This window comes from Heloderma suspectum, chromosome 8, assembly GCF_057233095.1.
Source record: "Heloderma suspectum isolate Gila_16-S chromosome 8, 16-S_ref, whole genome shotgun sequence".
In the NCBI taxonomy this organism is placed as follows: domain Eukaryota; kingdom Metazoa; phylum Chordata; class Lepidosauria; order Squamata; family Helodermatidae; genus Heloderma; species Heloderma suspectum.
Window position 1 is genome coordinate 28,204,607 of NC_139465.1, and position 24,559 is coordinate 28,229,165.

Here is a 24,559-nt window from a genome sequence, read left to right on the forward strand (position 1 = left end):
TTCATTCATTCATAATAATCTTTATATACCACTTAGTTAAACACCACAGTTAAAGCCCAGGGGGAGATGTCATGAGGTAATTCCTTCCCCATGGGGTTTTTCAGATCAGGAAACACAGGCAGCCTGAGAGGCTGCAGAGAAATGGAGAGATGTGTAACAGAAAGGCTTTCTGTCCCAGGTTGATTGTACCCCTGGTGTCTGAAAGGACCTCTCAGTTATATCCCAGATTATGTTTCTTGGTCACACTAGAATGTGATGGAATGTTTAAAACTGGTTGATTCTGAAAACTTTTTTCCTCCTTGTATAAACTCAACCAAAGTAATTTTCCAGTTATGTTGACAATTATTATGCATATAATTTCCACATAGTGGGATACGGAGGGTGTTGTGAGAGGAAGTGTAGAATGAGTACCCCAATTAGTAATATTGAAGAATTACGGAGGGGGGGTATTTAGTGGGATTTAATTTACTGGACAAATTAATTGTTCAGAGATTTCCCATAATCCTTCACACAGCTGGTGGGTAACCACTGGTGATTTACTAGTAAAACCTGTCCTACAGAAATGGGACTTGAGATTTCCAGTGCTGAATTAGTTAATAATCTCCAATAATCTAAGTTGCTTTCTTTTAAATAAAAATGCATTTTGAAAACATTCTCTGTGCTTACACTGGAGTTAGATGGGTATTACATATTTCATTTAGAAATGAATCTCCTTCACTTTTTTCTTCTTTTTTTAGGTACATCTGTTATTCAGGTGACAGCCTCTGATGCTGATGACCCTACTTATGGAAATAGTGCCAAACTAGTTTACAGCATTCTTGAAGGTCAGCCGTACTTCTCCGTGGAAGCACAAACAGGTACTGTTCAATAACTCCTCTAACTACAAGAAAAAGAACACTTCCCCTCCCTAGGATAGGGATTAGAAACCTCCAGATGTTGTTGGAATACAATTCTCATTATCCCTGATTGTTGACCATGCAGACTGGGGCTGTTAGGAACTGGACAATTATTTGGAGATCCACAGGTTCCCCAAACCTTCCATATCTATCAGGGGTGGACAACTTTGGGAGATCGGAGGCCATTTTCTCCCAGACAACCTGTGGGCTGCACTCTTGTTGCTGCGTCTGTGTTGAAATTCAACATTGCGATGGCGCCAACCCCCTTCCTCCCAGCACGTTGGCACTGAATTGCAGTGGCAAAATGCTGTGGAGGATGAGAAATGTCAAATTTAGCTTGTTTTCAAGCTAAATCTTTCACTTCTCAACCTCCATAGCTGTTTGCTGCCAGAATTTGGCAGCACATCATCAGTGTGTGTGTGTGGGGGGGGTGTTGCCACTGCACCACAAAATTTCAGCATCGGAGCATCAGGACATGATGCTCCAAAATAGAAAAGGGATTTCTTTCCCCATTGCCAAAGGTGATGGCAGCTCTACGTGCTATTGAAAAGATGCTCCAGTCAACAGCATTATAGCTGCATTCTGTGTCAGCTGCAGCCCCATATAAAGGGCATTGCAGTTGCCCAGTCTTCGTGAGGTTACCCATGCCTAGACTATTATGGTCAAGATATCTCAGTCCAGGGATGGCCATAGCTGGTGTACCTGGCAATGCTGGTAAAATATTAAGTCACTGAAGTCACCTGGGCCTCAAGTGACAAAGATGGATCCAGGGGCATGCCAGGCTATGCACTTGTTTTTTCAGAGGAAATGCAATAAAAACTAGGCAACTGACCTATATCCTGGACCCCATAAACCACTTACCCACAGAGCTTCCAGCTTGCCTGGATTCAAGCTCACTTAATTAGCCTTCATCCAGTTCACTATTGTGCCCAGGCACTGTTCCGGAGCCTGCAAAGCCACACCTGATTCAGATGTTATAGATAAACAGAGTTGGGTATCATCATCACACTGATGACAAATCTAATGGCCACTCTGAAGGGCTTCATATAGATGTTAAACAGAATTGGGGACAAAATAGTGCCCTGCTGCACCCTGTAGCACGAATGGCAGGGAGCCAAAAAGCACTTCCCCAGTGTCACTCTCTGGAATCGACTGTGGAGGTAGGAATGGAACCACTAAAATATAGTGCCCTGACACCCATCCCACAGAGCCAGTCCAGGAGTAGACATTGTTCAATGGTATCAAAAACTGTAGAGAGTATGTGATCTGCTCTATGTGTCAGGCCGATAACAACCTGAGACATGACATTCCAAGTTGGTCTAGAGGCAGGCTTGGCATGGATATCGAGGACCATAGTCCTGGACTCTTCCAATACCACAACTGAGACTACCTTGGTCAGATCAGGCAGGGAGGCCACTGGGCAGCAGTGTGGATAGCACATATGCAGTATCCCACTTCTGTTTCTGGACTAATACCAGATGCAGGCTGTCCAGTCCAGCTCCAAGATGAAGCTATTTCCTGATGATAGAGTAGTCCAATAAACCATGGTGAGTGCCCCTCACACCTCCAATTCTGTCCTTGGGCTGCATTAAGTACCCAGGTGGGCATTGCTGAGTGAAATCAGGACCACCCTGCATGCCACAGTTCATGGGAGACTTTACAATCCCACTTTGGGAACATTTGCTTAGCTCTGACCTGTAATCAGGGTCCAGGACTTTGACTGAAAGTAAATAATTCAAATTAAAATCACTTCCAGAATATGTGCAGAATCTTATTTTACTTAGAAGAACTTCTAAGGGAAATGATGTAATGTAGCCAAGTGTTATGAGAGAACTACAATAACTACTCTAAACCAGGTAGTTACAAACTCTGGCAACACCATTACTTCCAGTTCTAGATAGAAGTTGAAACTTCATATCAATAACTGGCTGAAGACAATGCATGTACAACATGTGATAAATCAAGTCAAATGTAGCCTGTTAGCCATGTGCTTTGGCCTGCCAAGTGCTAGAGTTGGCATATCAGTCTTTTTCAAGTCTATGTCACTTTCACACATGTCCACATTTAAGATCCTTCTCTCACATTTCTGCATGAATCCAAGAATCTGAGGGAGGCTCAGAGGATGGCAACAAGGGAGAGTGCCTTCACAGTGGTAGCCCCCCAATTGTAGAATAGTCTCCCATAGAGATCCGCTTGTTGCCAACATCATCACCTTTTTGGCATGAAGTTAAGGCTTTCTACTCCCAGGCATTTGGCAACATTTGATCGGACTTTTATAGTTGTTTTATCAGTTCCAGGTATCTTAGCTGGTTTAAATTGTTTTTAAATTCTCTATGTTAAATATTTTATATTATGTTTTTACTGTGTTGTATTTTTTCAGTTTCAATTCTTGTGAATCACCCAGAAAGCTTTGACTATTGGGCAATAGAGAAATGAATGAAAATGAAATGGAACTGAAATTAATCTGCACTGGGTTTTGTTTAGTTTTTTTACCAAAAAAAAAAAGAAAGAAAGAAAAGAAAAGAAAGAAAGGTGGCACAAAATTTTTCATTTAAATACATATTTTAAGACGGATAGATAGATCCTCTATCTATCTTACACATATCTAAAACTATTCTAATATGTTCCTTGTGCTGAGAACTGCATTGGAACATTCATGATGTATGAAAGCCAGTGGATAACTTCACTATGATCCACACATTACTCTAGCAGGTGCAGATCAAGTCTGATCCTATCAAAACTTGCAATTATCAAATTCCTTAAGCATCTCCACTGAATGCTTGACAAGCCTTCTATTTCTGAAGTCCCTGGTGAGGCTAAAAAAACAAGTGCTGTGCCAAACATTTCTTCCACATCCCCCCCCCCCACCAGCACCATTCTCATTCAATGATAGAAAAAGAGATAGCTTTTGAAAAGAAATTCAAAGGAGAAGTCAATTTTGGAAAAATTCTCATGGACTGGGTTTGGGGTTCTTATGCTTACCTCACTTATGAGATGGCCAAGGAGTGTGCATGAGCATCCTATCTTTCATAGGATTTGCTATTTGCGTTGCCCTTATTTTCGCCGTAGTCTACGTAAACATTTACGTAGACTACAGCGACTAAATAAGGAACGCGAATGATGGCTCCCTATGGGGGCCGCCATTCGCGTACGCGCTTTTTTTTTTTTTTTAAGTCACCCGTGATAGGCTACGTGACGATTCACGTAGCCTATCACGGCTGACTTTGCAGATCTAGCCGTGATAGGCTACGTGAATCGTCACGTAGCCTATCAGGGGGCGTTTTTTTTTGTTTTTGTTTTACTTTTGTGTTCGCGGCCGGGCGAGGCGAGGCGCCTCCCCCCCGGCCTGAATTTCGGCTGGGCGAGGCGGGAAGCCTCCCCCCCTGGCCTGAACTTCACGGGGGGAGCAGCGAAGCGCCTCCCCCCCACCACGAACGGCCTTCGACGACAGGTAAGTGACTTTCATCCACCCCTATAGGCGACGTAAAGATTTACGTAGCCTATCACGGCTAGATTTTTAAAAAACAACGTGTTAGGCTATGTAAATGTTTACGTAGCCTATCACGGCTGAGTGAAAAACAAAAACAAAAACCGCGTGTATGCAAATGGCGGCGCCCATGGGCGCCACCATTTGTGTTCCTTATTTTGGCCCGTGCAGTCTACATAAACATTTACGTAGACTACGGTGAAAATAGCTTTCCCCTTATTTTCGCCATAGCCTACGTAAATGTTTCGTAGAGTACACATGCCAAAATAAGGAATGCAAATGGCGGCGCCCATGGGTGCCGCCATTTGCGTACGCGTGGTTTTTGGTTTTTGTTTTCACTCAGCCGTGATAGGCTACGTAAACATTCACGTAGCCTATCACAGCTGACTGCAGGGAAACAAACGGCAGCGGCTACGGCCGCCGCCATTTGCATCCCGGCAAGACAGGATTCGCGCTGACTTGCGAATGGTGGCCACGTCCGTGGCTGCCATTCGCTTCTTTACTATAGCCATGATAGGGTATGTAAATACTTATGCAGCCTAACATGGGTAATGCAGGAATGCCATTTGCATCCCTGCAGAAGCCGTGACAGCCTGCATAAGTATTTACATGGCCTATCACGGCAAAAAAAAGGGAACGCAAATGGCAGCGGCTACGGCGGCCGCCATTTGCATTCCCTTTTTTTTGGCCGCGATAACCTATGTAAACATTTACGTAGGCTATTATGGCAAAAAAAAGAGGGGGGGACACAAATGGCGTAGTGGCCGCCATTTGCATTCCTTTTTTTTTTGCCGTTTTTTGCTATCACGGCAAAAAAAAAAGGGAACGCAAATGGCGGCCGCCGTAGCCGCTGCCATTTGCGTTCGCTGTTTTGTTTTTTTTGCCGTGATAGGCTACGTAAATATTTACATAGCCTATCACAGCAAAATACAGGGACGCAAATGGCGGCGGCTACGGCAGCCGCCATTTGCGTCCCTGCAGGCTGCCCAGCGGCCGGATGTCCAGGTGCGGGCAGCCCCGGCTGGTGGCTCTCCGGAATCTCTGCGGAGCAGAGCCGGCCGGAGAGAATTTTGGGGGGAGGGACAGAGCGCCTCCTCCCCACCGCGAATGTGACCCTTCAAAAAGGTAAGTGACTTTCGTACAGCCCTATTATAATTACTGAACATTAATTGTCTGGCACACAACTAGCAGGAGGAATCTGGGCCAGTACTGATGCAAGTGCATGTACATTATATCAAGTCTGATTCTTAGTGTGAATTGATTATTTAAAGAATGCTTTCTGATCCCTTTTCCCCCCTTCTTGTACCTGAAGGTATTATTAGAACTGCTCTTCCCAACATGGACCGAGAAGCAAAAGAAGAATATCATGTTGTCATACAAGCGAAGGACATGGGAGGACACATGGGAGGACTCTCAGGGACAACCAAAGTGACCATTACACTTACTGATGTCAACGACAACCCACCAAAGTTCCCGCAGAGTAAGTTAACATAAAAAGAGCCCTGTTTCCTACAATGGTCAATGGGGGAGGGGGGGCATTGTGTCATGACTTTGAATAAGTGATCTTCCAGATCATAAAGAATTGTATTCATTTTATTTTAGTAACTTATATCCTTTTTTTCTTCATGAGATGAACTCAAAGCAGCTCACACAACAAATCCAACATAAAATTAAAACACATGCATACACAAATGCCAACAACAAAACAACACCAATCATAGAGGTAATTGCGCTAAAATATCAATATCTAAGAGAACTGCAGTGCAGTCCTATACATGTTTACTTAAAAGTATACTCCCAGGTAAGTGAGTATAGGACTGCAGCCCTAATCAACTAAAAGTATTCTGGAATAAACATGTTCTGGCCAAACACTTACAATAATAAAGTGTCAAGGCCTGATATACCTCCTTTGGGAGGGTATTCCATGAAATAGATGAACTTGACTGGTGATACCATTTTCAGTGGCATCTCTAATCCTATACAGGCATTCTTCTTCCATGTAAAAGGGACAAGGAAGGAGGGAGAGCACAGATGACCACAGAAGCTCTGCCCCCTCCATCTCTATCAGTTTCCCTCTGCCAGTTTGAGGCTGCCCTGCTTCAACGAAGTTTAGCTCTTTGTTATGCAAACACAAAGTTAATTGCAGTCGAGAAGTCAAAACAAGCCAACAGTCAAGCACAGCTTGGACAAACATGGCAGAGAGAAGTCAGGGTCATAGACAAGGTCAAATGCACAGGATATCAGTCAAGTATAATCAGAGTTCCAAAATAGAGCGACAGACAGAAGTCCTAAAGTTGACAATATGGAGATCCAAACATGAATCAGGGCACAATATAACAGGAGCTGCAGCAACAGCATTAATCCAACAAAGGCTAAACTGAGCAGGCAGTCTTATGTTACCAGAGCCTCCTGAGCTCCACCAGAGGCTCAGCTGCAGTACATAACAAACTTTGCTCCTGAGTTCCCTCCTCTTGAGGAGTTCTTCTTTGGAATTTGGTGCTTCTTCTTACAGGAGCCCGACTGATTTCCCTTTTAAGGCAATGATACTCTGTTATTTCAGGGATGGTCCCTCGGTCCTCTCCCCTGAGGGCCCAGGCTCCTCCAGATCTCCTGATATGGGTGTTTCCAGGGTGTCATCTAGCTCCATGGAGAAGAAGGATTCCTCCAGCAGGGTCATGACAGAGGCAAGCATCTGCACTGAAGAGCCTTTTCTAAGCATGTAGGCTTCCTGTGTGATTTTTTCAGACTCCTAATATGCAAAAACAAACAAACAAACAAACAAACATCCATATATTGGGGAAAATGAGTACAAAAATATGTACAAATTTGAAAATCCACATGAAAATGCATGTGCATTTTCATGCAGACTTAAAACACAAACACACACACATTCACAAGCTGATGTGGAAATGGGATGGACCAAACTTGTGCTTCAAAAACAGGAAAGGTTATAGAAAGGGATTTAAAAATAGATTTGTCCATCCCTAATCAAATTAAGTTTGATTTGGGGCTGGTTCTTATGTAGCATAACTGACAACATAAGCTTGAAGTTCCCTTTAAAAAAAGGGGGGGGGAACTGATGCATAAAGGGGTTAACCCATTTCTTAGTGGCACACCGTGAACCATTTCCAAAGGCAAGATTAAGACACAGAGGGAGGTTTGGGGCTTGTGTGCCTCACTTTCAAAACATACTGGATGACGATGTTTTAAAAACATACCCCTGCTGAGATCAATAGGATGTGGTCTAGACTTTTTGTGGGAAGTGCTGGAAAACCTGTTAACTGAGACAGTTGAGACTATGCTGAATCAAAGCAATAAAAATGCACTTCAGAGAGGAAAATTATGCCTTGTAACAAGAGAGACCAAAGAAATGGCATCACCCTTCTTCCAGATCTTTTTTTTATGAATTCGTGCACACTGTGAAACAGCCAAGGACTCTATTCTTAAAAGCAATCTCTGTTTAGATTTACTTTCTATCTCAGGAGTATGCAACAATTGCAGAATTTGTACATCAGTTGCTTTTCAGTGGATTTATCTGTTTTATGGAGACTTTGAATTCCACTTATTTTGAGGGCTGGTAGGTAGTTTTTTGTACTTGGATGTCAACACCAAGATATGAAACATATGTGTGGTACATCAAACATAAAAGGGTCTATATACGCATTTTTATCCCAGCTCCTTTTTAAAACACAGGTAGGAACGCAGAGGACAATCACCATATACATATATTTTAAAGAACAAAGTGGTAAAACTACATATCTGCATTGACTTATCAGTCCGTTCCATCCCATGTTGACACGATTTTTTAAAAAAAGGTCTGCGTGAAAATTGCATTTAATATTACTTGTAGACATATTCTTTTTTCTCAGAATATGCATGTCTGAACATATTTTCTCTTTAAAATGCATTTCTCCCATACATTTTGATACACCTCTGAACCAATTACTGTGTCAGAATATTTAGAAAGTCCAAACACTAGTAGATAACTCAGTCCCAATTCACACATTGGTCCGGGATATATGAAACAGGACAGTTTCTGTCAGAATTCAGAAATACTGAATTTCTCAAGCATCCCTATTGTGATGTGAAAGGAAAGATATCACAGGGCATCTGTGTTCAAAGTTCAAAATTATTGGTACTGATATTACTAGTTTTCATTATTACGAAGTTGTATTATTTATTGTATTACTTTCAGAGAATTTCTAAACCATTTTTCATTTAAAATAATAACAATAACAACAACAACAGTAATACTTCCAAAGAGGTTTACGGGATAAAATCATGATAATACAATACAATAAAACCAATAATTAAAACAATAAAACAATGATTAAAAAATCAATAAAGCAAGCAACCCTATGGACCCTAGACATTGTCTGAGGGACCATAGTATTAGGGATGTACGAAAGTCACTTACCTTTTCGCAGGGGTGCTTCGCGGTGGGGGGAGGTGCTTCGCTTCTCCCCCCGAAGTTCAGGTGAGGGGGGGGGAGGAGTCCCGCCTCGCCCGGCCGAAATTCAGGCCGGGGGGGAGGAGTCCCGCCTTGCCCGGCCGAAATTCAGGCCGGGGAGAAGCGCCCCGTCTCCCCGGCCGCGAAACAAAGTGTAAAAACAAAAAAAACAAAAAAAACCCTGTGATAGGCTACGTAACGATTAACGTAGCCTATCACGGCTAGATTTCCAAAGTCAGCCGTGATAGGCTACGTAAATCGTTACGTAGCCTATCACGGGTGACTTTGAAAAAAAATAAAGCTCGTACGCAAATAGCGGCGCCCTATGGGCGCCGCCATTTGTGTTCCTTATTTGGTCCCGGTAGTCTACGTAAAGAATCTTTACGTAGACTACTGGGGCCAAATAAGGAACGCAAATGGTGGCGCCCATAGGGCGCCACTATTTGCGTAAGCGCTTTTTTTTTTCAAAGTCACCCGTGATAGGCTACGTAATGATTTACGTAGCCTATCATGGCTGAGTTTGGAAATCTAGCCGTGATAGGCTACGTAACGATTAACGTAGCCTATCATGGTGGTTTTTTTTTTTTACACTTTGTAATGGTGGCGGCGGCAGCCGGTCGGAAGACCGGCTGCCGCCCCCACCCCTGATGAAAGGCCGACGAACCGCCGTCGGGACCCGCTGCCGGGAGGGACATTCACTAGGGATGGCGGAGAATTTCTCCCCGAAACTTCGGGGGGCCGAGCGCCAACGTGTTCGGCCCCCTGAACAAGTTTTGGGGAGAAATCCTCCGCACCCCCCCGCCCCCTGCACCCCCCCCCCCGGGACGGGACTTACCTTCACCAAATGTTCCTCCCGGTGGCTGGTCCGGCCGGCGGTTCGGTGGGTGTTCGAGCAAGGCGGGAGTGGCAGCCGGTCTTTCAACCGGCTGCCGCCGCCGCCATTGCAATGAAAGGAAAAAAAAAAAACGCCCCCTGATAGGCTACGTGACGATTCACGTAGCCTATCATGGCTAGATCTGCAAAGTCAGCTGTGATAGGCTACGTCAATCGTCACATAGCCTATCACGGGTGACTTTAAAAAAAAAAAAAAAGCGCGTACGCGAATGGCGGCCCCCATAGGGAGCCGCCATTCGCGTTCCTTATTTAGTCGCTGTAGTCTACATAAATGTTTACGTAGACTACGGCGAAAATAAGGGCAACACAAATAGCGTTGCCCTTATTTTCACCATAGTCTACGTAAACATTTACGTAGACTACAGCGACTAAATAAGGAACGCGAATGGCGGCTCCCTATGGGGGCCGCCATTCACGTACGTGCTTTTTTTTTTTTTTAAGTCACCCGTGATAGGCTATGTGACGATTGACGTAGCCTATCACAGCTGACTTTGCAGATCTAGCCGTGATAGGCTACGTGAATCGTCACGTAGCCTATCAGGGGGCGTTTTTTGTTTTTTGTTTTACTTTTGCGTTCGTGGTCGGGCGAGGCGAGGCGCCTCCTCCCCGTCCTGAATTTCGGCCGGGCGAGGGGGGAAGCCTCCCCCCTGTCCTGAATTTCGGCCGGGCGAGGCGGGAAGCCTCCCCCCCGGCCTGAACTTCGCGGGGGGAGCAGCGAAGCGCCTCCCCCCCACCGCGAACGGCCTTCGACGACAGGTAAGTGACTTTCGTCCACCCCTAACATTCGCCAAAGGTAAGTCCCATCCCGGGGGGAGGTGGCGGGGGGTGGCAGAGAATTTCACCGCTGATTTCGGGGGGCCGAATGCGTTGGCGCTCGGCCCCCCGAAGATTCATGGAGAAATTCTCTGCCATCCCTACATAGTATACTGGGGATTCTTCCCTCCAAGGTCAGAGACAGCACTCCAACCTCAGAAGGGGGAGTTGGAGATCTGCCCCCCTATCCCACTCCCCCACAGCGGGCATGAAAAGAACTGTGCTGGCTGGCCTCCGAGTTCGGAAATTGACCTTGGCGAGGGGGGAAAGGGGATGTTCTTGTGGGCAGGGGGAGGTGGAGACTGGAGAGGCCATGTTATGAGCTATCCTGAGCCTTTGCCAGCCTCCTTCTCCCCCCCCCCAACAAGTGCTGTCACTAGATGGGCTATAAAGCCTATCTAGTGAGATATGCAGAGTGCGAGGACAGGTAGGGAAAGATCTCCGCTGCTCTACCTGCCCTGCATTGGCTGATCAGAAGCCTCTGAGTTCGGTGTCTTCTGATTATCTTTCAAATGTGTGCATTCTTCTCCCATGAATTAAAGCATGTTCATGTGCATTTTTCAGAAGCATGCATTTTTCAAATGTACGCATGCTGTCAGACACTTTTGTTGTATTGGTCCATGAATCACATTGCAATTTTGGAGATGTATGGACTTTGACCATTTGACAGATTGCGTTTGAGTCCGTGTTCAATCCAGAAATGCAAACTGGGTAAATCTTGATTGAAGATCAATTGAAACAAATTTTTCATACATCCCTGCCTAAATGGTTGTTATGAGCTGGCTGAGGGGCATGTGTGTGTCGTGTGTTCTCTCTTTTACAACCACGTAGTGTGCTCCATAGTCTCCCTGCCTGGCCCCCATGCTATATGAAAAGACCCTCTCATGGCAGGGCTGGCCCTACCATTAGGTAGGGTGAGGCAGTCGCCTCAGATGGCAGATGCTGGGAGGCAGCAGCAAGGTGTTCAAGGAGACAACTGTGTGTCTTAGAGCCTACTCTGCACCCCCAAAGCCTGCTGCTTTCAAGCTCAGTGGAGAATGTTGTCCCATCATTACTGCTGAAGACAGATTCATCTGCCAGTCGAGTCATCTTTGGTATACGGAATGGGATGGTCACCATCTTGTCCTTTGCCTCAGGCAGCAAAATGTCTTGAGCCAGCCCTGTCTCATGGGCTGTCCGCTGCACATGAGCAGCCAAAGTGGTTCCCTGAAAATGGTGCATTTTAAATAATAATAATAATAATAATAATAATAATAATAATAATAATAAAAATAAAATAACATATATAAAAAAGGAAATAACAGATTTTGCCTAGCTATCTGGACAGGGCTTCCTCTCATAGGCTTTTCAGGTAGCATGGGCAGCTAGAGAAACTCCCTATGGATCACTTGATGTATGTGTATGTTTTAAAGGCTTCCTTTAACTTAAAAAAAGAAGAAGAGAATTGTGCAGCTCTCAGGCACTCCACAGGCAGCCTCTCTGGCTGCTCACACTCTGCAAAGCCCATAAGAGGAGAAACAGGAGGCTGTGGAGTGCCTCTTTCACAGAGAGCATAGGAACTAGCAGGAGGGGTTCAGCACAGCACTAGCTTAGATCCACATCAGGGAAAATCCAGTATGTTCAATTAGGGACTGTCGGTTTTCTCAGTTAAGGTGGATTCATATTTATTTATTTGTTTGTTTATTACATTTCTATACTGCCCAATAGCCGCAGCTCTCTCTGGGTGGTTTGCAACAATTAAAACTACAACATGCATCATAAAATACAATATAAAATGCAAAAGCTTAAAACCATCATTTAAAAGTACAAACCAAAGTAAAACACAGCAGCAATGTGGAGATTTAAAATACAAGAACAGATATGAAACAACAGAGCTAAAAGACTAAAATGCCTGGGAAAATAAAACAGGCCTTGACCTGGCACCAGAAAAAGCACAGTGTAAGGAGGTGCCAGTTGAGCCTCTCTAGGAAGCTCATTCCAGAACTGGGGTGCCACAGCAGAGAAGGTCCTCTTCTTGGTAGCCCCCAGCCTCACTTCTTTGGCTGGGCCATATTCCAGGTGAAAGCCATGAAGCCATCTTTTTCTTCCTGTAGGTGGGTTTTAGCTGTAGTATCTCATCCCTTTCTTTTCATATGATTTGTGGCTTCTGGAGAAATCCTTTTGAATATGTGATATGAAACCCACCTGGGAGTTGAAGGTTGTTCCATGATTCTTTTTTGAATGCAATTTTCTCTGGATTTCTTCATTAATAGCTGTTACATGGATGATGGTCTCCATGTCACAATACATTCTGCACAATACATTCTGCATTTTTCCTGCATGGCCCTATAGCAGGGGTGTGCAACTCCCAGGGGTCAAGGGGCTGTATTGTTGCCCTGGAACCCCAGTGGGTTCCAGAAATTGCTGCCAAGAGAGCAGAAATGCCACAATTTTGCCAGGAAGCAAGGTGTGTGATGAGCAAACTTGGCAGCAGAGGCAGGGGGTGCTGTATAAATGGACATGGGGGCCTCATGTTGTCCACCCCTTCCCTATAGTATTCATTATTATTATTATTATTATTATTATTATTAATAATAATAATAATTAAATATGTGGGGCTGGGTCCAGATTTAGTCATGAGTAATTTATGTTTAGGGATGTATGGAGTTTGTTAAATCCATTCCATCTGTGTTCTTCAGATTGTCAGGCGTTTTTTATTCCGTTGTCTGCTTATCGACAGAATCGGGGGGGTGGAGTAGAGTTGTGCAAGAATTCTGTTCCTCTTGTGCAAGTACACATTAGCACAAGTGCAAATTTATGCAAATCCCCCCAACGGTTTTGCAGAAACCCTTGGGGCAGGGGAAGCAGTCCACCAGTCCAAGCAACTCAGAAAAAGCCAGTCTGCTGCAGAACCCACAGGTCAGATTCAAAGAAATCTAAATTCGTTCGAATCTTTGGCAGATTTCTCCAACATTCCTCCTCACGTCCCAGTGATTTCAATGGGTCTGCTCTAAGTATGACTAAATCTGGAACCAACCCATGGTTTTTAGGTGATGAGCAGTCTGAATCACAATGGCGAGTTTCAGTAGTTGGAAGCACCCCAATGCAGTACTCCAGAACTTTGGATCTTTGGGTTGTTTGGGTTATTCCTGTTTGGATTTTTGGTGGATTCTGCTTTGTTGTGCTTTTCCTCATTTTTTACTACACTGGCTTTAATCTGTTCCAACATGTCTGGCAAGGAGGCTCTGCACACCTGCCAGGAAAGCTCTATGCAACTCTCAGTTTGCCATCAGTCCATGTGACCTGAGAATGAATTCTGAAGTGCAGCCAAAACACCCTTGTGGCTATGCATTATACAGAAAATGAGTAATGATGGGCAGTCTGTCAATAGCAGGGCCAGCACTACCATTAGCCAGAGTGAGGTAGCTGTGTCAGGTGGCAGATACTGGGGCATGGGGATGTTGGGGGACAGAGAGATGTGTGCCATGTGACCTGACTCATACTCCCTAAACTAGCCTGCCACCCTCAGGTGTGGTGGAGGATGCTGTTCTCTCAGTGGTGTTACAAGATTCAACTTCCACCTGTCCAGAATGGGGGAGAGACATCACCCTGCCCTTTGCCTTAGCCAGCGCAATGTCTTCAACCAGCCTGGTCAATAGGCCTCTATTCTATGAAGTGCCTGAGTTTCAACAATTGCAGTGCTACTTTTTGCACATCTAGATTAGCCAAGTCAAAAAAGCTAATCTTAATGGCTCATTTGCCAATAATCACTCTTTTGCCTAGGTGTTTACCAGATGTCAATATCGGAAGCATCCATCCCAGGGGAGGAAGCTGGAAGAGTGAAGGCCAAAGATCCAGATATTGGAGAAAATGGCTTAGTAACTTACAACATTATTGATGGAGATGGTATAGAGATGTTTGAAATTACAACAGATTACGAGACTCAGGAAGGGGTTGTCAAGCTTAAGAAGGTAAGCAATGCCATCCTTTCATTCCTATTAATGGATAATATACTTCATTTTCTTTCCATGCCTCACGGAAAATATAATAGCCATAGATTATCACCCATGGTAAGAAATTCACTGCAAATGCAGTTTTGGATAATTTGTTTATGAAGCTATGATTAACTTCCAGCATCCCATTTTACTGTTATCTGCTAATGCCTGGAGCCAGAATGGAAGGAAAGAGATTATGAAAAGGAAGCGTTGATGCATAGAAGCTTCTTAACATCTTTTTAAAGTGAAGAAAGTACATTATTCTTTTACTGATCTTCCACTTGAGAAATCAACACCATTCGCTCTTCAAAGCATATTGCGTATTAACTTGGAAATAAATGATGGGATTGCTTTGGTTATAAATCAAGCATTCATTTTCAAGTTGGCAGTACAGTGTGAATTTTCGGATAATGTGAAAATTACAAGGGATTTCTCTTTGTGCCTGCTTTTCTGATGAAAACATAATTTCAGCTGTCAATATTCCTTCCAAATGCATTCTGTGCTGAGAAAAAGAAACAGGAAGAGAAGAGAAAAGAAAGCAAACCTAGGCTGAGCAGTATTATGGTCCCATCAAGAGATTCAGCCTGCCTAAGCCACTTACAGGGTTTCTGCTTGCAATTCAAAATGACGTTGCCTTTCATTATACAGCTGGTGCCACCACTAAAATCAAGCTCAACATCTAAGGCAAAGCTTCAAATGAAAGCAGCAGTGCCCAACTTCATTAATACCCATGTTTTAAACAACACTGCACATCGATTGTCCTCTCTGTACATTTTATTTGGACTGAAAATTGTTCAGGACATCCTAAGCAATCTGTTCCAAAATAACAGTGGGGTTTTGATGAAGAAAGCCTGGCTCATGAGGAGCTCAATGCACATGATGGGACCACCATGAAGAAACTGAAGCAGCTGAATTAGATGGAAGGATGTGGATTCTATCTGAGTAGGATTCTGCTCCAGATTTTGCCGCAGAATGGAATTTGGAGGAGAGGTTTTCATTTTGGATTGGGTTCTGGAGGAGCACTTCCAGAATTTTTTGAGGGAGAATGGAAGCTAAACTGCTAACGTTTTTGGAAATAATAGTTTCTTTATTTGTTCAGCTGCTTTTTTTTAAGTGAAGTGATGGAATAGTGAAATAGTGCAATTAAGAGCAATCATGAAAGTGAAAGAAGCTACAGTCCTTAAAATGCTTGTTGAGAGCAGCAGAATGCCTGAAGACCTTCTCGTCCCAAGCTTTTCATCAGCAAATTGATTTTTGCCCCTCAGCAGACAAAGGCTGCAGCCTTTTCCAATCTTCTTATTTATTTCAATGACAATATCATCAGAATAGTGCAACTGTGTGAGTGGTGTACACACACACTCACTTTTAAGGAAATGGTACATATGCAGAATTCTGTCACCTATGTTTTAAAATTCAAATTTCCATGTGGAATTAATTAAACCCAGACATAAGCAACTAAGGGTGCAATCCTATGCATGTTTAGACAAAGAAAAGTCCTACTTTTCAGAACAGCATGGCTGGCTGGGGGATTCTGGGAGTTGTAGGATTTTTTAAACATGCGAAGGATGTTTAACATGGCACCCTAAATGTCAGAATCTCAGAACAATAACAGAACACAAGTGTTTCATTCTGCTCATCACTGCTGAATAAGGAATACTTTCAGTGCTGGCTCTCAGTGGATTTGGGAGTCCACTGAGAGCCCCCTGAACATGGAAGAGATGGGACATGCAAACCAAGAATTATTTCATGTCACCTCTGACCTTTTTGGATGCCCTGTGCAAGACATTCAGAACTGCTTCGTTGATGGTCTCTGCTTTACTTTTAACAGTAATGAAATATTTAAATATTTAAATATTTATTTTCAGGACTGTCTTACTTTGTCTTGGAGATGAAGAGATGGACACTAAATATCAGAGATCCTTGTCCCTTCATTCCTTACACTCCAGTTTTCAAATTCAATTTCTGAAATTCATAATGTTGTGAAAAAAAAATCATTTCAGCTCCACTGCTTAACATATGAACATTCTTAATCCTTAAGACATAAAGCTGTGGTGCATGTATGGGAGATACACACAAAAGTAAAAATAAACTTAACTATCTTCTATAAAAGCAGCCTTAGCATTGATTCTGAGTGATGTACTGTGTTCCTGTTTCTTTCAGCACGTTGATTATGAAACCAAAAGGACCTACAGTCTGAAGGTAGAGGCAGCTAATATACATATTGACCCAAAGTTCATCAGCAATGGACCATTCAAGGATACTGTAACTGTGAAAATTAATGTGGAGGATGCTGATGAACCACCAATATTTTTAGCACCAACTTATATTTTTGAAGTGGAAGAGAATGCAGGCCCTGGTGCTCCGGTTGGGAGGGTACATGCCAAAGACCCGGATGCTAAAAACAGCCCTATAAGGTATGCTTGCAAAACAGGAAAGATGGCATCAGAGATAAAACTAGTGATGTGCCCAAAATTTCTCCCACAGCTTTTTCAACCATTCTTGTTCAATTTGCTAGAAAATAAATGGTTTTCAAAAATAAATTCAAAGGATAAGAAACTTTGGAGAAATGTTCATGGGTTGGGTTCAGGGTTCTTGTGCCTACCTTAAGAGGTGGCTGAGGAGTGTGTATGAGTGTCCTGTCCTTCATTGTACAATCACCCCTCTGCACCTGAATTAGAGACAAGATGTATCCATAATCATCCCTCAGAATTTTTTTTTTTTCATTTGGAAGATCCTGGGGAAGGTGCTTAACTCTATAAAGAATGACAACTAGAGCTGAGCTAAAATTTCTTAGAAGACTTTTTCTCAGAAAAGTCCTGAGATTTTTCTAGGGATGTACGAAAGTCACTTACCATTTCAAAGGGTGACATTCGCGGTGGGGGGGAGGCACTCCATCCCTCCCCCCGAAATTCTCTCCGTCCGGCTCCGCTCCGTGGATATTCCACGGAGCCACCGGCCAGGGCCACCCGCAGCCGGACATCCGGCCGCTGGGCAGCCTGCAGAGATGCAAATGGCAGCAGCCGCAGCCGCCGCCATTTGCGTCCCTGTATTTTGCCGTGATTTATTTACATAAAATATTTACATAGCCTATCACGGCAAAAAAAAAAAAAAAGTGAATGCAAATGGCGGCCACTACGCATGAATTCACATACTTGTGGATATATGTTGTTATCACAAACTCAAATGGTGCTAGCTAGGGATGTACGAAAGTCACTTACCTTTCCACGGATTATGTTCATGGTGGGGGGGAGGCGTTCCGTCCCTCCCCCCAGAATCCTCGACAGGCGGGGAGGCGATCTGTTCCTCCCCCCTGGAATCCTCGATGGCCCGCTCTGCTCTGAGGGCTCCTCGGAGCAGCCGGCCAGGCCCAGGCCAGGGCTGTCCGCAGCTGGATTTCCGGCCACGGAGGGTTTTGGGAAAAAACACACACACAACAAAAACGCGTACTCAAATGGCGGCAGCTATGGCCACCGCCATTTGCATTCCTTATTTTTCACCGTCTTACTCTACGTAAATATTTACGTAGACTATGATGGCGAAAATAAAGGGGAACGCAAATAGCATAGCGGGCGCTATTGGCATCCCTTTTTGATTCGCCGTTTTAGCCTACATAAATATTTACGTAGGCTAAAACAGCAAATCAAAAAGGGACGCAAATAGCGCCCACTACGCTATTTGTGTTCCACTTTATTTTTGCCATAATAGTCTACGTAAATATTTACGTAGACTAAGACGGTGAAAGATAAGGAACGCAAATGGCGGTGGCCATAGCCGCCACCATTTGCATACGCATTTTTTTTTTTTTTTTACCCAGACGTGATAGGCTACATAAGTCTTTACGGAGCCTATCACGTCTCTGTAAAAAAAAAAAGAAAAAAGACAAGACTGCAAATGGCGGCGGCTGGTCAGAAGACCAGCCGCCGCAACCACCGCCGCCCGGAACAGCCGCCCCAAGTAAGTCTCGTCCCGGGGGGCATCCGCTGGGGGGCGGGGGGGTGGCAGGCCATTCCACCACAGTTTTAGGGGGGGCAGAATGCACTGGCATTCGGCCTCACCAAGATTCGTGGTGGAATTCTCTGACATCCCTAGTGCTAGCGGAGATTACGTATGGATGGACTCACCCGAGTCCATGCTTGGCGGGTGCTCGAGGAACCGCTGCTGCCATTCACCTGCACAACTCCCCAGTAGGGATGGCGGATAATTTCTCCACGAATCTCGGGGAGGCCGAATGCCAATGCATTCGGCCCCCCGAAATTGTTGGTGAAATTCTCCACCCCCCCCGCCCCCCCCGGGATGGGACTTACCTCCCTCGAATGTCCCTCTCGGCGGCAGGTCCCCGCGGGGGTTCGGCGGCGGTTCGTCAGGGGTGGGGGTGGCGGCCGGTCTTCCGACCGGCTGCTGCCGCCGCCATTACAAAATAAAGTAAAAAAACCCACAAAACACCCGTGATAGGCTACGTAACGATTTACGTAGCCTATGACGGCTAGATTTCCAAAGTGAGCTGTGATAGGCTACGTCAATTGTTACGTAGCCTATCACGGGTGGTTTTTGTGTGTTTTTTTTTCACTTTTTTATTTCGCGGCCGGGGAGACGGGGCGCTTCTCCCCGGCCTGAATTTCGGCCAGGCGAGGCGGGGCGCCTCCCCCCCCCGGCCTAAACTTCGGGGGGAGAATCGAAGCGCCTCCCCCCCACTGCAAAGCAAGCTGCGGGACCAGGTAAGTGCCTTTCGTACATCCCTACTCCCCAGAGAGCTTGGCGAGCAGTCCAGGAGTGCCCTGCAGCTGCCTGCTGCTCCATGCAAGCCACAATTTTTACAGAAGATTTTTGTATATCTATTATCTAGATTTTTATATATATCTAGATTTTATATCTAGATTTATATTTTATATCTAGATTTTATATCTAGATTTATCTACATTTTATATCTAGATTTTTGTATATCTAATTTTTGTGAACTGCCCAGAGAGCTTCGGCTATTGGGCGGTATAGAAATGAAATAAAAATGAATGAATGAATGAATGGATAATGTTGCACACAATGGCAGCCGTAAAGGGCCATTTCCACAGCATTAGATATACAGAAAAGGCCCTTTATGGCACCTGTTGTGCGCAACATTAGATATACAAAAATCTAGAGCCCCCCATCCTCCATAAAAGTAGCAGCTCGCATGGATGTTGGGTGACTGCCAGGTGCAAGTGGAAGGGTCCAGTAAGTCCCGGCTGCTCATGTGACTTGGTAGGCAGGGACAGTGGCTCAATGAGCTAGGTTTGAGGGGGCGAGTAGAGGGGAGAGTCCAACGGACTCCCAGACCCAGTCGGGCGCCCACAACATCCCTAGTGGAGATCCACCAAAACGTCCCATTGTGTAAGTGGTTGCCCATTCTGCCTGCACAACTGGTTGCACAACTGGAATGTACAACTGGTTGCACCACAAGCTGCACAGACAAGTTGCGCAAATGTACAACATCTTGTGCAATCACATTTGTGCATATGTCACTTTAGTTGGATTTCCTTCTTGTGCATCATTCAGAATTTAGTTTTCTCCAGTGCAACATCATTTGCACTGATGGAATGACACAGTTGGAAACTGCCCATACTAAGGACTTGGGTACCCTAGGAAATGTCAATTCCCCAGAGTTCCTGACACCTGTGATGCTGCCATGGAGCATAGGAAGGGAGGGATGAAGGTACAGGCAACTGGAGTTCAGGTTTAATCTGAATTGAAAAAAGAACTTATGTAGACATGGTACTCACTTCATAATGCAGCCAAGCATTATGAGATGGCCAAGTTCGCATTACAAGTCCGGCAATTGCACACTTCAGTGAAATCATTACACACATTGTATCATATGAACTATACAGAGCTATATTATGCACTAAAACAGTTTTTAAAATTAATAGCGCTAAATAGTGAAATAGCACTAAAACCAGCTTTTAGTTTTATTATGCTTTTTATACACAACTTATTCAGATGCCAGCTGCAACAGCCAAGAATACAGAACTGAGGTACAAGTACTTTCCCAAGATTTTAACACAGGCCTCTTATATACTGAAGAGGCTGTATTATAGATGAATTTGCAGTAAATGTATCAGTAAACTAGCAAACTATGACGCATATAATGATTCAAATTAAACTGACACCAGTTGTTCTAAAATGACTTTACAGGAATTGTTAAAACATATTGGAAATAATATCTCTAAGTGAATACAAACACACACACACACACACACACACACACACATGGACTTTTCACACAAGGCATTTATGGATGGAATCAAATATTATTAGAGGAAAGGGCTGCTGATGAAAGTGGTATGCACATGTTTTAGGTTATCTCCCTATAACATGAAATAACACTTAACCCACAATATCATGTTATCACATTAGGGATTTCCTCACTTCCACCAGTGGCAACCCATGATGTAGAACAGGTGACAAGGAGACACAAAGCATAATAATTAGTGCTGTGCCAAGAATTTATCCCACATTTTTTTGACCTTTCTCATTTGATTTGATAGAAAAGAAATTGCTTTCGAAAAGGAATTCAAAGAAGAATAAATTTTGGAGAAATTCTCATGGGTTAGGTTCTTGTGATTACTTTACTTATGAGGTGGCCATGGAGCTTAATTTACTTATGAGGTGGCCACGGAGTATACAGAGATTCATTGTGCAGTAATCTCTGTGGCAGCCTGTAGCCTCCTCAGCGTCCTGCACTTCAGTTAAAGCCATCATGAGGAAGACATCATGAGGCAATTCTCCCATGGGGCTTTTTCAGTCCTCCTGGCAGTTGCAGAGGAATGGAACAATGTGCAGTAGAGAGAGAAAACACACACAGCACACTTGGCCACCTTGCAATGATTAGGTAAGCTCAAAAATACCACCAAAACAAATTCAAAATTCGGCCTCAAAAAAGTGGAAGCCTCAATATATTTGATGCTATTGCGACTTGCAAGAGCAGTGCAATAAACCCAAAAATCCCTTAGGAAAAAAGAAAGAGCCTGTGCTACAACCCCTGCCGATAGTGAACCCTGTCTGTAAGAAACTGTTGAAGAATTTATCGTCCCCAAATTCAGTGAAATCATCCCCCCAATTTCTCTGCCCACAAATAGGCTGGATAATTTTGAGAGGCCATTTGCACACAGCTCTAATAGTAATATCACAGGATTTGGGGTTTGGAGAGAACTCCACACAGGATGCCACTTTCAGTGGGAGGTCTAGCCCTATTTGGGTGCTCTGCATCACGGAATTACAATTCTATGGAGAGCACGACCCCAACATCCTGCTTCCCATACGTTGTGGGAAGTTCTGAAGAGGGGAACCTGTTCTATACATGTAGATTCCCATCTTGTTTTGGTACCTTGATCATGCAGGGTTGCAAATTATGGGGCAGCCTATGTGCATAGAGTAGGCTCCTATCTTCTCCATCCTGTGGCAGTGGTGGTGGAAGCAGGAACAGCAAAGGATGCAACAGTGGAGGCAGGGCCAGGCAGCAGGCCACATTCCTGCTCTCCTGCTCCACAAGATGGTAATTGCATAATTTATAATGCCCAAATAGGCTTCCATGTCCTGATCATACCTAGTTACACCCTAAGAAATAGTTACAACAACAACAACAACAACAACAACAACAACAGCACAGAAACATTGCTATGAAACAGTTCTCCTCCTGTGTTTATATGTAGGCATAAGTAAGAAATGGAAATCTATTTCCATCCAGAAGTGATTTAGTAGGTCTAATTAATATTTTTATCTTGCTAAGCATGCTGCTGCAAAGCTATTTTAAAAGTAATATGTGATACACTGTTTGGGAGACATTAAATGAGCTGAGGCCACTGAATAATTCTCCTCTAATTACTTCATTTGCATCCCCTTTTAGATATTCAATTGATCGTCACACTGACCTCGACAGATATTTTAGCATCAGCCCAGAAGATGGTTCAATTGTGACCACAAAAAAACTGGATAGGGAAGAAATGGCCTGGCATAATATCTCAGTGTTAGCATCTGAAGTCCGTAAGTATATAATGGAAAATTATACTACTACTACTACCACCACTGCTACTAAGCTGTACTTCCCAATTTGAGCAAAATATTAGTCCTGTGAAAGGTGTAAATTGGAACACACTCTGATCCAACAGATTCACTCTGATCTATGCATCATTGGAAAATCACATTAGAACTAGGCTGGCCATATTTCCTTGGAACAGGATATTGGGATGACAAAAATGGGACAGGGTTATGTAATATTCCATATTCATGAAAAAGTAAGATGATAACAAAAGTTTTATTACATGAACATATTGAGCTAACAATTATTCTTCAGTGACTCATACAAAAATTTAGGTAGCCGTAGAGGGGGACTGTATTTCACGATGATCATACCATGAATATTTCTCCGATGAAGTAATCTTATGCAGGAAATTTCGGTCTTTAAACACTTTATCATAAAACTTCTCACACTCCATGACACAATTTTGTTTTACAGCTAACATAGCCCTCATTGTCTCAACACTTGATCTAGATTTCTCCTTTGACCACATACCATTCATAACAGAAAATAACAGAACGATGGTAGAAATAACAGTAAGACTCACCCTCCTGGCTCCCATACGCTGAATGGGGCTTAGCAACTGCCTCCTTAATTCCCCGCCACTGCAGACAAGCAAGAGGGCAGTGTCTGATCGTCACTAGCTCAAGAAGCCTGGCCCTGACTGGATAAAGTAAATGGACCTTCCTCTTTCATCATGCTAGTAGTTTTACTGCACGCATTGATTGGCATAGAGCATTCAGTTTTTTTACAAAAAATTAAAAACGGGACAAAATTGACATTTATATTGAAATGACGGGACGGTCGGGAAATATGAAAAAAATGGTACTGTCCTGTTTAAAACGGTACATATGGTCAGCCTAATTAGAACCCACCCATTTCAGTGCTTTGGTTAGGGGCTGTTTTGTTTTGTTTTTCTGAAGCTGTGGATCATTCCCATTGAATTACTGTATGGCAATTGTCACTGTCAGCATAAGCAGGGACTGTTGTGAAGTCATTTACTGGGGCAACTGTCAAATGGGTCTAGAGAAACTGCTGTCTTGATTAATTTGCATGGAGTGTGTGTGTGGGGATAATGGATGCACCTCTAAAAACTGTTGCTGGTGGGGAAATCCAACTCTCCAGCAAAACCCCTTGGGGCCACATCCCTGTTTTTAGTGGCACAGCCTTCCTGCTGTGTGAGCCAATGAAAGCAGTGATGTGCCAAGACCCTAAAGAACTCCAAAACCAACATGAAGCTTGAGGGACAGCTTTGGAGGACATCCGAATCAACTGGTTTCACTTTGGTATTCACGATTTGTCTGAAGCAGATCCACACCCCTAATGGAAAAGCTGTTCATGTGTGCAAACCTGCGTGCATATATATATATGTAATACAATAGAAGGAACAAAAGACCCTGATATGCTTGACAAAAAGGAAAATTTCTGGATTGATGGACTCAGAACTCTTAGTCCAAATGGCCTTAATCTGGAGGACAATTCCTAGGCATTACACCAGTCCTACCTCTGTTTTTTCTAAGGAACTTTCATCTTCAGGCATTCCAAACTGCCACTCCTGATACCCAGTTAACAGCACAGGTACTGATCTACTGATGAGGGCAGAAGACAAAAGGTTTAGCTTAAAATATATATATTTTAATACTCTGTTGTTAGTCTTTCTATCTTTCACACACACACACACACACACACACACACACACACAGAGCCTAGGGGTGCAGAAATTCCTGGAGAAATTTCACTAGTCTTATTGGATCTCCTTTTTATCTCTCCTTCAAATTCCTCAGATGTTTCTTCTAGGACCCTCCAAATTCAGACCTATTCCCAGGTCTATTAACTTTGTCCACTGATGTCTCTCAATGGGACATCCAGTGCTGATAAGAGGCAGATGACCTCCATAGCACATTTTGACTAACAACCTGCATCCATGTTTTCTGTGGACCCCAGGTACTATTATAATTATAATTATTATATTTATTTTTTTATCAGAACTTCCTCCAA

At 43.8% G+C, this 24,559-nt stretch overlaps 1 protein-coding gene across 2 annotated transcripts in view; it reads left to right on the forward strand.

The window, feature by feature from the left end:
• Positions 1 to 24,559, forward strand: part of CDH11 (cadherin 11) — a 153,451-nt gene that overhangs the window by 109,758 nt on the left and 19,134 nt on the right. For both annotated transcript variants that reach the window (XM_084813263.1, XM_084813264.1), the window contains 5 exons: positions 738 to 857; positions 5,696 to 5,863; positions 14,303 to 14,490; positions 16,675 to 16,928; positions 22,391 to 22,527. In XM_084813263.1, the coding sequence (XP_084669389.1) occupies positions 738 to 857; positions 5,696 to 5,863; positions 14,303 to 14,490; positions 16,675 to 16,928; positions 22,391 to 22,527 (867 nt within the window). The remainder of the gene's footprint in view (positions 1 to 737; positions 858 to 5,695; positions 5,864 to 14,302; positions 14,491 to 16,674; positions 16,929 to 22,390; positions 22,528 to 24,559) is intronic.